We start from the raw sequence: 16,437 nt of genomic DNA, 5'->3' as shown, positions 1-16,437 counted from the left end.
ATATATGCCTACAAAACAAAACTATCCAAATCTCAACTAAAATCAACTTATAAGTTTCAAAAAGCACATATCCTTACAGAGAAGCGTCTTACGAATCCAGCGAGTGTCAGAACGTCGGTTAAAATGTCAAAAGAGAGCAAAAAAAAAAGGGTACAAAAATGGCCAATTGTTCTTCTTTCTTCTTTCTTTTGAGACGATGTATCTCGGTGTACGAACGGTCTCTGACAACAGTTCAAGCATCAATCGACTGCTCTTTACACAGAGAAGTGCAGTGACCCATCGCTTTTTAGCTAACTCCATAATTAAATAAGATTACGTGTAATAACAAGTTTTAAACACTATATACCCAATGTAGACAGACCACTTCGAACACGGAACTTCTCTCAAAAGGGACAGCTCCAAATAATACACCGGATGCTCACAGACGTTCCAGTTTGCCAGTGGCCTATATTTCTTGGACGCTGAATATTTGAGGTGAACGTTAAGGTTTTTTCTTTAAACAATAACCCACCAGCGTTAATGAAACCACGAAATCTTTATTTCAGTTGATCAAAATTGTTATAAGAGTAACCTATCAGCAAGTACGACGTCAAAGAACAATGTTATAAAAACAAATAATTCTTCAGATTTTGGACTGTAAAATATGTACAAAATGTCAATGCTGTGACCAGGATTCGAACCTAGGTTAGCACGGCCACAACGTGGGGTCCTAACCTCTAGACGATCACGGCTAACACTGACGTCTGTCGCTCTTGGCAGAAAGACGCATGACTACTGTCAAACTATTGAAAAATAAGGAGGAAACTTGAAATTCTCACGCATGCGCAAAAATACACTATAGCAACCATTGTTAAATGCAGCTGAATCTCTTCGCTCGCTAAGAAAAGTAGATCAGACCAGTTCTTCTAAGAACTCACCAAACGCCAAAGGAAATAAGTTAAATTAACCGCAAAAGAAACTGCAAGAAAGTCATCTTCTAAGAACTCACTGGAAGCTGACCAAAAAGAATCAAAATCCAAGCCCTAGCCACAAAAATAACTAGATATTGTGGCTACTATACACAATCTACTAATAAAAACAAGTAAGTTTTCTAAAATAAACTACAATAAATTAACCAAGTAACCTCACACTGTCACTGATTAGGACTTCATATAAAGATAACAACTACACTATTGGTGTATATACCGTTCCACACTTTAACTATTGGTGACGGGGCAGTATCTCAATTCTACGAGAGTTGTCTTGCTATAAGATAAATGATATTATAGTAAGATGCACATAAGTGTTATATGTTTACATTTAATAAAAAATGCCAAAGTCAGCACGTAGTAAAAAAGCTCAGAGAAATATAGACTATGAAAAAAACAAAGTCAAGGTATTATCTGAGCAAAAAGAATACTATCAGAAAAATGCTGAAATAATAAAAATTAAGTATCATGCAAATCCTGAGGCAAAGAAGGCTGCCTCACGTGCTGACTCAAAAGCACGGTATAACAGGGATTCCGAGGAGAAAAAAGCTGCCTCACGTGCTCTTTATAACAAAGAACCAGGAAAAAAGAAGGCTGCCTCACGTGCTGACTCAAAAGCACGGTATAACAGGGATCCCAAGGGGAAAAAAGCTGCCTCATGCACAAACTATTATAAATATAAATATCAAAAATTGCCAAATCTTTGCCAAAATGCCAAAGAATGAACCAAGGAAAATTTAATAGTGAAGGTATGAACATTTTAGAACTTTATAATACTCTAACTGTTTTATCAGAGAGACGGTAGCACTCTCTATGTAATATAGAACCAATGGAGGACCAAGAGGCAACTCCTAAGGCCCAAAACCCAAAGACCTAAAACCCAGCAGGAAGCGACCTGCTACTAATGGAGGCGGCAATGAGCCGCCTCCTAAAAAAGACAATACTATCATGAATGTAAGTTTAAAAATAAGACTGTAAGTAAAAATACTAATTAACAAGAATAAAAAAGCATTGGAAATGCAAAAGGATATAGGGATGGTATGCCAAAAAGTATACAAACAAGATAGCTATGAATGGCTAGGCACATGGAAATAGAATTGTATCCAAAGTATAGCCCTATAGCTTTTTACAACTGTAATGATGGCACGGAATGAAGATTGGAGAAAAGCTATAGGGCTATACTTTGGATGCAATTCTATTTCCATGTGCCTAGCCATTCATAGCTATCTTGTTTGTATACTTTTTGGCATACCATCCCTATATCCTTTTGCATTTCCAATGCTTTTTTATTCTTGTTTATATTATAGTGATATTTGAAAATGAAGCTACATCATAGAGGTCACTCATATTCCTGTCCAGAGTTGCCAGATTGTTTTTTTTTAAGCTAAATTTTTACTAATTTGACGCTTTTGAAACAGTTTGACCTTCAAAAGTTGTATTTTTTTCCCCCCAAGTATAATGTATGGACAAACTAATGAAGGAAGGAAGAAGCAGACTATTATATACTTTATTATAAAAATGATTTTTGTATTGATAGAGTAGGAAAAATATAGGTTCATGCATAGAAATGAGCTCCTGCTTCTGCCAGTGTTGGCAACCACATGAATGTTTTCTTCCTTCACTCGGTATCAATGAAATTAACTCGGGTTATTTCTGTAAAAAAAAAAAAAAGAAAAGTTATACCCGATAAAATCATGTCCATTAACAATTTTGGTTGCATTTCTTTACAGTGCTTTATTCCATTACAATTATTGTCAAATATATACAGTTATTATTTGTTAAATTTTTTTATTCATAACTTAATTTGTTTTTCTTAGTCAACTGACAAGCTAATAATCATTTTATAGTATGCTCACTTTTGACTCAAACATGAACAAAATTAGGAATATATTTTGTTTATCTATTTCTTTTTTTGTATGGTGTTACACTTTGCAGCATTGGCTTGGGAAGAGATATAAAACCATTTAACCTTTCTTTACGTCCTCTACCAAACAAACTTGATATAGCAGGGTGGCTTGGGACTTTCATTCTGGATAACCAACAAATATTTGAAACCAAGAAGCTGCTCTTGTCAGTTGATATTTTATTCATAGAAATGTGTACTTGAACAAAAACTATGAAATTTGAACAATTCTTATAAAATAAATAACGAAATTGGGACAAAAAAAAAAAAAAAAACGAAACAAAAAAAAAAAACCCAGCAAACATATGAAGCAAAAATTTATGTAAAATAATTTTTCTTGCATTTTTATTTTCAGCTATAGTGACTATTTAGTTTGGAGTGTGATCACCCTCTAGACTTTTAAGGTTTTGTACTTCTCAGATGTTGTACAATCAATTTCACACCTGTTCATATTCTCCTTCAAACAATCCTTATACTGCTTCTTTATATAAATATGTATAAAATGGCAAAATACTTATTTTTATGAATCTGTTTTAATCATCCTTTCTCAAACATTGTAAAAGCAATGCGCTGTTTATATTTAAGAAAAATTGCATAGAAGCCAACCTTTCCTCATTTGTTGTTAAAAACAATTTTTTTCTAAATGTTTACCTATACATGAGTATTTATGTGTTTGAACTAAATGTGAATTCTGTATTTGCCAATATACGTGTTTCTCATACCAAAGTATTTCTCCCTTTGTTCTCTTTTTAGTATTGTCCTGAAGGTGAACTTTTTGATTATGTGGTTGCAAAAGATAAACTAACTGAACGTGAAGCCAAATATTTTTTCCATCAAATTGTCTCAGCTGTGGCCTACATTCACTACAAAGGATATGCACACAGAGACCTGAAACCGGTAAGTCACTCACTTAGCAAGAAGAGGCACCTTCCCAATATCGGCATAATGAAAATATATATTATTAACATGAACCTTTAGTCTCTGATGGGAATGCTATCACTTCAAACATAGATGTGACGTACTGACTGAAATGTTATCACTTCAAGTGTGACGTAAAAATGCAAATGCTATAATTTCAAACGTAAATGTTATGTACTGACCAATGAACTAATCGATGGACTCTTTTATAGATATTCAAATCACATCTAACATCGTATACATCCATTCAGTCTGCACGATTGGTGATGGAAATGCTTGTTCAAACTGAAATGTGAAGGACCAACGCATTTCATTGAGATGCATAGAAACCCATCTCAAAAAAATCAAAAAAAAAATCAACATATAAATCTGTTGTATGTTAACAAAATTTAAATTTTTTTAAATGTAATATTTTTCCCTTATTTTGAATTTTTTTTTTTTTTTTTTTTTTTTTTTTTTTTTAAAATTACATTTTCGCCCCAATCAAGGCACAGTATCACTTTGGGACATAAGTTGTAGAAATACTATGTAGGGAATGGAGCAGCAAGATGTCTGTTCACATTACACTTGCATGTCAGTACAGTTGGGGAAGCAGGAACCCAGAAGTAGAATTCTAGAGTCTAGCAGTTTTTTTTTTGGGGGGGGGGGAACTATTGGAGTGGAAGGCTTTCTTACATCTAGGGATCTCTATTGTGTAGGGGGTGGAACTTTGTTGCTTGTTGAGTTTGACAAGGGTATTTACATTGAGGGATGTACAAGGACTTGTAGTTCGTCAGAGCATCCACCATTAAAATACTTGTAAAACAGGCAGAGGGATGCAACATTTCGTCGGTGGGACAGATTTAAGCTTAGATGACCTATCAGGTTGGCGACTCTTTTTTTTAATGATATCCAGGAGTTTTCATTTTGTACTAAACAAAACCTTGATTCATTTATTTAAATATAATGTATGTTGATGTTTATTACATATTTAAATCCAATGAACTGGTGAGATTGATGTTTAGTTTCAACTCAACATACACTTGTGATGTGTAAGATGCTATAAGCAATTGCCTGAATGTGACCAAAAAAAAAATTCAGCAGTTTATAAAAAGTTCATGTCACATTCCCAGCAAATTTTTATTTTAATCTGACACCAGGCATTGGTGTTCATTATTTCAATGAATATTTCATCGAATTTATGTATGCACAAAACGTTCAATATGAATGGTCACTTTGATCATTTGAATTACTCACCCTGTAATGATTTAACCCAATGAAACTTGAATAAAGGTTAATATCATTATTTTTATTCTTGGCATTCAAACCAGGGTTACAGAGTCTAGATCAGAGATTTTGGATTTATATTAATGTTAGAAGTCAGAATCTGAAGTTTTTTTTTTTTTTTTTTTATTTCTGAAGAATCAAGTTTGTATTTTGGAAGACTTTAAAATGAGTCTGAGTTGAATATTTTGGAATCCTAGGGGTTAATGTTGGATCTTTATACCTTCTAATTTCACAACTCTTATTCAAATGAAGAAACCAGAAATAAATTCTGTGATTTAAAAAAAAAAAAAAAAAAGTTTGCATTTAGAACTGTAAAATCAACACATTTTTAACATGGTTATATTTTATGCACAGACGTATGCACAAATGTTTCAAAATTATATAAAAAAATTAATAGTTTATGTATGTGATAAAATGCCTTGTTGCCACTAGTAGCCAGTAATAAGAGTGCAGAAGGGACTTACCTCAAATTTCTGGATGAATTTGTCTTTGTAAAGTCAGATTACAAAAGAAAATAAAAATGTTGGCAGCACCTGATTAAATATGCTGGCTGGTCATGCGAAGTAACATGAAATCTCATATGCAAATAAGATGGTGCTGGATTGAATAAAAAAAAACTGTTTTCAGAGAATGAAGGTTTTTGGAGTAGTGATACTACATATATAAGTACAGTACTTAGACATGTCGATTTTAACCGCAAAACCACAAATGTACATTAAATTTAAATAAATTAAATTTTTAAATGTGTTTTTCATAAAATGTTATTGTAATTTGTTTTCTATCCCACTGTTCATTTATGAATTCACTGACAATTTATCAAAAATAGATTTTTATTTTTTTTTACCTCTCTCTCTCTCTCTATCTCTCTCTCTCTGTCTCTCTCTCTCTCTCTCTCTCTCTATATATATATATATGTATATATATATGTATATATATATGTATATATATGGCAATTAAGCTACACTTAATATTCCACGTTTCATCCACTCTAGGATTTTTCAGGCTTTGAATAAACCGCATTTCATCCACTAGGCTTAAGCCTGAAGAATCCTGGAGTGGATGAAACGTGGAATATACAGTGTAGCTTAATCGCCATATATATTTTTATAAATTACTAACTAGCTCTACCTATGTATTGAGCACTTTTGAACTAAATACTTAAAGTTTACGCATAAATTTATACTTTTGTATATTAATTTTATGTGAGTAAATGAAGTAGTTATATATAATGTGTGTGTGTATAATACTGACTCTATTGCACATTTAGTTTAATTTGTTTGCACATTTTTTAAAACTAATGCAGAAAAATAAAATTTTAGTTTTAAGTCACAATTCTTTTTATTTTTCAATTCTAAAGGAGTTATTCCCCTTGCTAATTTTCAATTTTCGACCAAAATTTAAGAATTCTTCCGTATTACCAGATATCCAGATGAGACTACATGATTTTTTTTTTAAAACTAGACTATAGCAAAATGTTATTACAGTGCCAATAACATGACATAATAATAAAAAAATAAAATTGTCTTATCAAAATCAGTTTTGTCAAATTTAACTGTTATTTAGGTCCAACTTAAAATCTCATAAGATAACTTTACATGTAAGATTGAACTTTTGCTTAACTCAAATGTATTTTGGTCAGATTCCAATGTAAAATTATGTGGAGGAAAATATACATTTTGATTTTAAAAATCGTTCTGTTTTTTTTTTATAAACTAATATTTTTCTTTTATTTTTATTAAAACAAAAAATTCACAGGAGAACATTTTACTTGATGAAAGCCACAATGTGAAAATTATTGATTTCGGTTTGTGTGCAAAACCCAAGGTAAGAATTTAATTTTCTTAAAAGCTCGATGATATATCCATTTATGTTTCTTTTTTTTTTTTTTTTAAAAGATAGTTGCTTTTCTAATGAATCATTTCAAAAATCAATGTTAATTTTAAATGTGCTTAATAGTAATGGAATGATTCTAGTATTCTTCCTGATTTCAATACAATCACAAATTTTGATCCTTTTCTGATCTCTTCATATTTAACTATAGTCGTATTTGGTCCCCTGATTTATCATAGTGACCTATGTTTTCAGTGGTGTTCGTTAGTCCGGACGATTGCCAGATAACCGTCCATTAGTTTTTCCTGAAATTTTGCCACAAATTGTATTTTATTAAATAGATGTGCACAGTAAAAAAACTTTTTTTGCAAAAATTCCTGTTGTGTCCCCAGGGGCTCAAAAGAGGTCAAAAATGCTCCAAAATGGCCAAAAATGTCACTTTTTAACCCATTGCATTTGATCCATCCATTAAATTTTCCTGAAACTTGCCCAAAATGTGTAGGCCATTGTTCTTAATATAAATTCAGTATGGATGAGCCTGACAAAATTCTGATTCGCATTCTTCTGGGACTCTTAGGGCTAAAAAAACATGCCTTTTTGGAGCTTTGTTTCATATTACTCAAAAACTTGATATGTATGTCTATGTAGTGGTTTTCCATGGTGCTAAATTCAAATATACATGTCTTAAGACATGAAACAGCATCGTTTGTCTATTCTCACTGGGATTCAGCGTTTCCAGAAGCTCAAAAGGGGTCACAAATGCTCCAAAATTGCAAAAAATTACACTTTACCCCATAACTTTTGCATGTAGGCCTTTCACACTTCTCACATTCATCATTTATTCACTATTTTTTTGTGGCGTCATCTCATATGCAGCACTAGAGGGGGACCATGCATTTTTAATTTTTGGATTATGGAAAAAAAAATGTAAAATGTGTGTATATTTTTGCAAATGTAAGAAATGCACTCGCGTGGGTGTGATCTATAAATTTTAGGTTTATTGGTAGTTTAAAATCAATAAATATTTATCAGTTTATCATTAGTACTAGCAATTAAAAATTAAGTTTTAAACAAACAAAAAAAAATATCAATTAAATGAAATGTTTTTGGCATTAGATCTACTGTTCCAAACAAATGTATACTCAGCTGATCATCGCTGCCGTAATATATTTCTATCAGCACAGCAATATCTATTTTCTATTGAGCCAGGTTCTTTTCAGCAATATCTATTTTCTATTGAGCCAGGTTCTTTTCAGCAATATCTATTTTCTATTGAGCCAGGTTCTTTTCAGCAATATCTATTTTCTATTGAGCCAGGTTCTTTTCAGCAATATCTATTTTCTATTGAGCCAGGTTCTTTTCAGCAATATCTATTTTCTATTGAGCCAGGTTCTTTTCAGCAATATCTATTTTCTATTGAGCCAGGTTCTTTTCAGCAATACCAGGTTACCATTGAGAAACTTTTTTAACTGCAAGTAATGTTTGTAGATTCCAAGTAATTATAATTAGCTGTTTTTTTTCCTTTGTGTAATAGGTGTCTCTGTGTGTGTGACTTTTCGTTCATCAATGAACAGTTATAATAGGGTATAATCTTGTTGACACACCAGTCCTTGTTAAATCACCAAAGTTAAGCAATGCTGAGCCTGATCAGTATCAGATGGGTGACCATTTGAAAATGCCACGCATTGTATCTAGACATCTCTGCAAAAACTCAAAAAATCTAACGTTATCTCCCTTGACCCAAATATTCATGTGACTGGAGACCGCTCATGAATTTGATATTCTCATGGTATTTTCTCCTTTTGGAAGAAACTGATTCAACTTGCCTCAGTGTTGCTGGCTGGCAATGGACGATAATGAAGTTTATGCACTAATGAAGGACAAAGCATTAAATGGTTTAACCTTGGTGCTATTGAATTTAATTATATTTTAGTTAATAGCAGATTGTGTATATGACACACCAAACTTGGCATATGGTTCATTATACTCTACTAACTGAAGAAGTTATCCCTTCCCATAAGTATATATGATTATCTGCAAAGCCATTCTCTTCTCTGGACCAAATCATCAGTTGTTGAGTGCAACTGGAACTACCATTACCTGTGGAATAGCAGGATTTGGGATTCATGGTTTATTCCTTTAAATTTGTCATGTTCTAACTATGCCCATGCTTATTAACAGGGTAAGCTTAAGGAGGATATAGCTCTCCACTATGCAAGGATTGTCATTTACTATGGAGATGCTATATTTTGTGTTGTATAGTTCTGGAATGTATGGAGACCTATTTAAGACACGACTGGAGAACAACTTGGATAGATACGATCCCTTTGCTTCTTGTATGTGTATATGTTTGCATGGCTTGGTTTCTTTACTCATATATTTGCCTGTTTGATAGCAAAAGCGTTTAAGCTTTTTATGTGCATCTTTATTCATATATAATTTTATTTGCTGTGATAGACATAGAGAGGACCTACCTCAGAAACGCGCGAGAATCTGTCTCGGCAGCAGGCTGAAAGGAGAGAAAAAGAAAAAAAGAGGCCAAGATGGTGGCTGTTGTCTTTTAAAGCCTCCGGTCATGCATAGAAGTGTTTAAGCTTTTTATGTGCATCTTTATTCATATATAATTTTATTTGCTAACATATCACAAAATAATTCTTAAGATTAACGTTTTAATAGAATTGTTACTTATTTATTTACTTATTTATACTTCAGAGGAGATGAGTAGACATCAAAAACCTATAGGTTAAGGAGATATACTTTTTGAAATGTATTCTTTGTCTTGCATATAATAAAAATTCTAGATTTGAAATTTAATCATTTCACATCATAAAATTTAAATTATTAAGTTATGATTTACTTATTTATATATATATTTTTTAAATGTATATATAATAGAAATAGTAAGAAGATCAAATCTACATTTTATTAGAACAAATTCTATGGGAGAGGCATGAATTTAATAGCTGCCTTGTTTTTAAACCTACGAAACAGCTACATGGAAAACAGCTGCTGATTCTCCGTTTCTATTTAATAATTTAAGTTAAGGTTTCTTGTCTTTGTTTTTCACTGTTATATATAGTTGAATCCAGTTTTGTAATTCTGAATTTTCCGACGGTAAGTCAGCTTATGCAAGTGCTAAATCTATGATATGTTGAACATGGTTTGTATCCCGAGTAATTTAAACTACATATTTAAAAAGAACAATTTAAAAGAAAATAAAATGCTCAAAGCATCTTTATACATACACTGTATCTCTCTCTCTCACATATATATATATATATGAAAGTGTGTGTGTCTGTCTGTGTACATTTCTATACACAATATCTCTGTCAATTTTCAGTCTACAGACTCGAAATTTGATATACAGGGTACTGAGATTTGGGAAAAATCTTTGTAATCGGTTTTCGGCCAGAAATTTGGCTGTTAAGGGGTCAAAATTCAACGATTTGACCTTTGAGAACTCTACCAAACTCCTCCGCCAATTTTGGGTCTAAACACTTGAAATTTTAGATATAGATTCCTTGGACATGGCTCTAACTTAATAACTTAATTTGAGCCCAAAACAAACGTTAAGGAGTCATAATAGGAGTCAAACATAAAAAAAAAAAAAATAAATTGACTGCTGCAGTCTTTACCAAATTACTCTGACAATTTCTGGTCTAAACATTTGAAATTTTATATAAAGGGTATTCAGAGATAGGGCAATCGACAGAGGCGATGGATTTTCACAAGATCAGTATCGTCTTGAAGCTCGACCTTTCAGACGAAAAATATAGAAAAATTGGCTAAGAACATTAATTTCTTCACCTTCAACTGGGCACTTTTCTACAGGGAGGGCTGCTTTTTTTGCCGATATTGTGAAGTCATCCCCTCTTTTCGATTGTCTAGCCTTAATTTAAATGTATGTCACTTCCGGTTTGGCGGTAGTCGTAACAGCAAAGACGTCATGCTTTCTTCCCATTCTTTTCCTCCTCCGTGGTATGGGTTCAAGCCTGCCTTCCTACTACCACTTTTTTTTTTTTTTTTTTTTTTTTTTTTTTTGCTCAATATACACCTCCAAACACTCGGACAACGGCTGGCTGAAATGCTAGTATATATATATATATATATATAAATAAAAGTGAAAATGTCTCTGTGTTGGTCTGGCTATCTGTGTATCATTCCCTACACAATAACGCTGTCAGTTTTCGGTCTACAGACTCGAGATTTGACATGGGGGTTATTGAGATTTGGTTGATCGGTTTTCGGCCAGAAATTTTGTTATGGGGTCAAAGTTCAACGACTTGACCTTTGAGAACTCTACCAAACTCCTCCGCCAATTTTGGATCTAAACACTTGAAATTTTAGATATAGGTTCTTTGGACCTGGATCAAACTTTTTAATTTGATTTGAGCCCAAAAGTTAATAAAAATTTGACCCCTGCTGTCTCTACCAAATTACTGAGCCAACTTTTGGTCTAATTATTTGAAATTTTACATAAAGTGTATTCAGACATAAAGCAGGCTTTTTAATCAGTTTTTGGCTGAAAATTTGGCTGCCAAGAGGTCAAAGTTCAAACGATTTTACATTTGTGGTCTCTAGCAAACTATTAAGCCAATTTTGGGTTTGAACATTTGAAATTATACATAAATGGTATTCAGACATACAGCAAGATTTTAATCAGTTTTTGGGCCAATGTTTCGCTGCCAAAAAGTCATGGTTGAAAGAGTTTACCTTTGCAGATTCTACCAAACTCCTCCGCCAATTTTGGGTCTAAACACTTGAAATTTTAGATGTAGGTTACTTGAACATGGGTCAAACATTTTAACTTGATTTGAGCCCAAAACAATAAATGTTATGGGGTCAAAGTTAAAAAAAGTTTGATCTCTGCAGTCCTTATCAACTTTTCTCTATGGTAGTTTAGGAAGCATATTATATAGAAAGGCATTACGGTACATAAACACACTTTTTAATACATACATATGCGCATAAAATTATTAACAGTAGGTAGAGCCCGAGCAAAGCCAGGCTGAACTGCTAGGATATGGATATATATATATATATATATATATATATATATATATATATATATATATATATACACACTAATAGGTTGATTGGTATTGTCCAATTACAAAATATATTTTAATTTATGTAGATTTCATATTCATTATTATGAAGCCAATTCTCTATTGATTATTATATTATACCTGCCATCAGGCATTGCCCAATCATAAAATATGTTTAAATATGATATTTTTATTTATACCGATTTTGTATTTAATTGGGCAACAATTTTTTGCTTTTTGAAGGTTGTTTGGATTTCTAGAACTAATTTAGGGCATTTTTGCGTGGCTGAATCAGAAAATGGCACCTGTTTCTTTCTATTAGATCAGGTTTTTGTGCGAAGTTAATTTGGAAAAAAAAAAAAAAAAATCCGATTTTTTGACAAAATCAATTACGTTTTTGTGGCATTATCAGCTGATTTTTGTCAATACATATCATCCTAAATATGTTTTTTAAAGAAAAAATGTTTTGCCAACAACATATATTACCTGATAGAAACTTCGATTACTGAAAACTGAATGGTGAGCATTGATAAAGTTAAGTACACGTTAATTGCATGTTGCTTCACCATTGTTCAAACTTCAGAGCTTGAACTTTTGTTTCTTCAAACTCCTGGAATGCTCACTAGCAGGGAGGTCTCTATTTAGATTCTAACAGTAGTCATCATGACTGCATCCCAGTGACCCTGATACCTAGTCTCCATCTCTTTCAGGTCCTGATGGAATCTCTTCCTCTGCTCATCACTCATTGAACCCAGGTTCTCAAGAAACGGGTCCATATGTGAAAGTAGGTAGTGCATCTTGACGCTCAGGTTGCAGCAGTCAGCATCTTGTTGACGTGTTCTGCGTAGTTTCTGGCCTTACTGTTGCCGAGAAAGTTCTTCACTACCAGAACAAATGCCTTCCATGCTTCCATTTCCACTTTGTTCATTGAGTTTTTGAACTCTGGATCTCTGAGCTGACGGATCTGAGGACTGTCAAACATGACACGTTTTAATTTCTCTATAGTCAACCTTGAAAAAGCCTGCTACACGTGAAGTATTCATCATCCTTGTCCATAGTGTTGGTGAACTGCTTAAGCAAAGCTTGATATGCAATGGTGGGAAAAATATTCTGTCTCTGTCCACCTGAGGATCGTTGATGACGTTTCTTTCTTAGCGAGTCGCCAATTCCTCTTGCACTAACTTTATGCTTTTCCGCACCAATTTTTGGAAGATTGAGTTCTATGACTTCAAACTGATCCCTTTTCGACATAATCACTGCGAACTATCAAACCTGAATACTTCTTGTTATTAAAATAATCATTTCCAATGAAAACAATTATTCAACATAGTATTTTACCCCCACCAATTTCTTCTAAAATGCTCCACACATGTGCACATGTGAACGAAAACATAAAAAATGACATGTGGCCATAGCTCAAAAAACTTGACTAGATTGAGCAAAACCAACATGATTTTTGGATTCAGCACATTAGATTTGTCCTAAATCAGCGGAAAAAAACGCAGACCATAAATTTGTTGTTGATCAGTATTATTATAGAGCCAATCATGATTTCAAAAGTTTATTTATTTTTTTTTAAAATGACTTGGGTGCCTTAAGCTAAAATTGAAACCAAAACATTTAGCTCTCTAGCACTATTGAGTACCATCTGACCTAAAGATACATGCATACCTTTACAAATTAGCTTGCTGAAGCCTATAAATGTGTATTTGTGCATGCTTAGGTGGTACACATTTAGTCTATTTATGCCTGCCAAGTTCTAATTTTTCAATTTTGACCCTTTAGCAGCTATTTTTTCTAGCTAAAAAACAAATCGAATTTGTTCCACACGTCTGAATATCCCATATATCAAGCTTCAAGTCTGTAGAACAAAAATTGAAAATTTGGTAGAGACTCCCACCCCCACACGTTTCACTTGTATAATTGTATATATACTTGTATATTGGTAGCGTTTGTTCATTGAATCATATTTCATTCTTTCCAAAATCTAATGAACTTACATTGGATTTTAATGTAATTAAGTTTTTTAAGTCATTTTGTTTTGAACTTGCTTTCAACTAATTTTTGCCAATTTTGATAGAATTGTAAGCTTAAAATGACTTGGAAATTTAACATGTTCACACTCGAGACTTCATAAATCAAAAAAAAAATAATTATTTACATCATAATTATTAAAAAATTATTTTCTTATTGCATAAAATTCTAAAACTTAAGAGTTGCCCCCCTTGTTTATTCTGTAAAAAAAAACAAAAAAAAAACAGTAATTTCATCAACAGCAAAATTTGATAATTATGTTGTAATTTTGACTCTTAGTTTATCTTTATTCTGCTTTTTATTCATATGTAATTTTTTTTAAATACTAGTTTAATTCATTTATTGAAACAATATTAAAAAAAGAACTCAAGGAAAATATTTAAAGTTATCTCCCTTTGTAAATTTAAAAAATTTCTTCATTGAAATATACATTTATTTTTGTTGTATGCTCAAACAACTGTTAAAAATTACGACTGCACTTTAAACGCCCTTTCTCTTTTGACTAAATACAAGGTGTAATATCTGTTCCTTTAGTACACTTCATCTTTACTGTCCACACTCAGTGAACGAGAAATCTCTCTAGACGAAAGCCATTTAAATTTTTGTCTCAATCCATAGTACCCTATTTTTTTTAATTTTGTGAAGAATTATATTGTACATCATTCTTGTTTTTTATTACCGATCGCTTTAGTTTCTCATAAAATGTGTGATGTAATATAAATTTAAATGGACAATTCTTTTATATCAAATTTTTGCGATCAAATGTTTAAATTTTGAAAGTGTTAGGCTATTCTACCTTTTCTTTTCAGTATGGTAATTTTTTCCTCACTTTTGTCATACTAATAAAGTAGCATTGTATTTAATGTTTTAAACTTTATTACAAAATTTCAAAAAGATTAGAAATATAAATGGAAGTCAGAGAATGATTGAAACCTTATAACAATGAAATAAGAATACAAATAATTTACGTAGATGATATTGTTGTGTATTATTAAGGTAAATGGTTATTTTGTATTTCAGGGAGGAATGGATCATCATTTATACACACCTTGTGGCAGTGCTGCTTATGCTGCTCCAGAACTTGTGTCTGGCAAAGAATATCTTGGAGATATGGTAAGACATTTATTCCTAATATCATTGGTGCCTTTCAATTTTTCTAGAAACCTTTTATATCATATTTATTTTAATAAAACACTCAATAGTGTAAAACTAAAGCTTTGATAAAGATACTTTATATGAATACCATCAAATGTAAGCAACAAAATTCTCACAAATCAGTTTTATTTTTTTTATTTGCAGACAAAACCCAAATTTTTGTAAATTTGTAAGAATTTTCTTTATATAACACTTTTTACATTTCTTCCATAAATGTATTTAGTTGCTGTTCTATAAAAATCTTGTTCAATCGTTTTACTGCCCCACAATGTACTTAATCCCTGATGCCATCCTCTATCTGTATAAGAGTCAGATTTATCCTAACATGGAATACAACTGCCACACCTAGGAAGTTGTCACCCAGCAGTTTTTTCCATAACAGTTCAAAATTGATTTAGCAATCTTTATCTTTCTTTCCTATGATCCCTTTTATACAGAAGAGAGGTTGTTAGTCTTTCTCTACTTTATCAGTATTTCTATGGAAGAGCTTCAATGTCTGAGCTTCAATTTCTGCTTTCTTCTTGTAAGACATTCACAACAAGAACTTCTTACCACAACTGAAAAGAACTTCTCCCTTTTTTGTGTGCCGAGCATAAGACAGAATTCCCATGAACAATTTTTTTCAAAAAACTTTTTGGCTATGGAGGCGCTTCCCTACTGACTACAACCTGGTTGTCTTCACATTCAATGCCAACAAATAAATCCTTGTCATAAACTGCCTCTCTCAGTAATCGAACTCTCTTCATTCCATTCATCATTTTTAACCCTTTCGTAATATTCTTTGTCATTCAACTGCGAATGTATCTAAAAAAAAAAAAAATATACCTAACTCATCTGACTAGCAGCTAAATTTCACCATAGAGGTTTTAAGATGTCAGAATATTTTTTCATCTGCTAGCTTTGTTCTTCTGGATACTTGGGTGTGGAATTTCTTTCTGCTCTGTATTTCTATAACAATGTCAACATGCAGAAATTTAAATGTAATGTGAACAAACATTTTGCTAGCAAACTTCCCACCCATGTTACCCCACTATACCTCTATCTTTTCCAACAGTAGTTCCTTATGCTTCCATGGCAACATGTTTTGTTTGGGGTGAATAAAAGTTAAAGATCCTGACAAGTTTATTCTTTAGATTTTTGAATAAATAAATCTTAATACTTTTAGTTTCCTTTTTTTCTTTTTTTTTTTCATTTCATAAATATGGTATAGTATTTTAAAAAACAAAAGAATTCTAACCTTTTTATATATTTATTTTATGTTGCAAACTGCATGTAATATTTTGTTTGTCCAGAATTTTCCCCATATAAAAAAAAA

General features: G+C 32.1%; 1 protein-coding gene across 9 annotated transcripts in view; it reads left to right on the top strand.

Annotated features, from left to right (window-relative positions):
* The window catches only part of LOC145284468 (maternal embryonic leucine zipper kinase-like), a 303,478-nt gene that overhangs the window by 153,123 nt on the left and 133,918 nt on the right, over positions 1-16,437 (top strand). For all 9 annotated transcript variants that reach the window (XR_013868840.1, XM_080133303.1, XM_080133306.1 and 6 more), the window contains 3 exons: positions 3,625-3,768; positions 6,811-6,879; positions 14,988-15,080. Coding sequence is in view for 8 of the 9 variants with exons in the window: in XM_080133303.1 (XP_079989429.1) it covers positions 3,625-3,768; positions 6,811-6,879; positions 14,988-15,080 (306 nt within the window). In the remaining variant the exon portion in view is untranslated. The remainder of the gene's footprint in view (positions 1-3,624; positions 3,769-6,810; positions 6,880-14,987; positions 15,081-16,437) is intronic.

Source organism: Euprymna scolopes, chromosome 9 (genome assembly GCF_053919585.1).
Source record: "Euprymna scolopes isolate OS-2025 chromosome 9, ASM5391958v1, whole genome shotgun sequence".
NCBI lineage: Eukaryota > Metazoa > Mollusca > Cephalopoda > Sepiida > Sepiolidae > Euprymna > Euprymna scolopes.
This window is presented reverse-complemented; position numbering and strand designations above follow the sequence as displayed.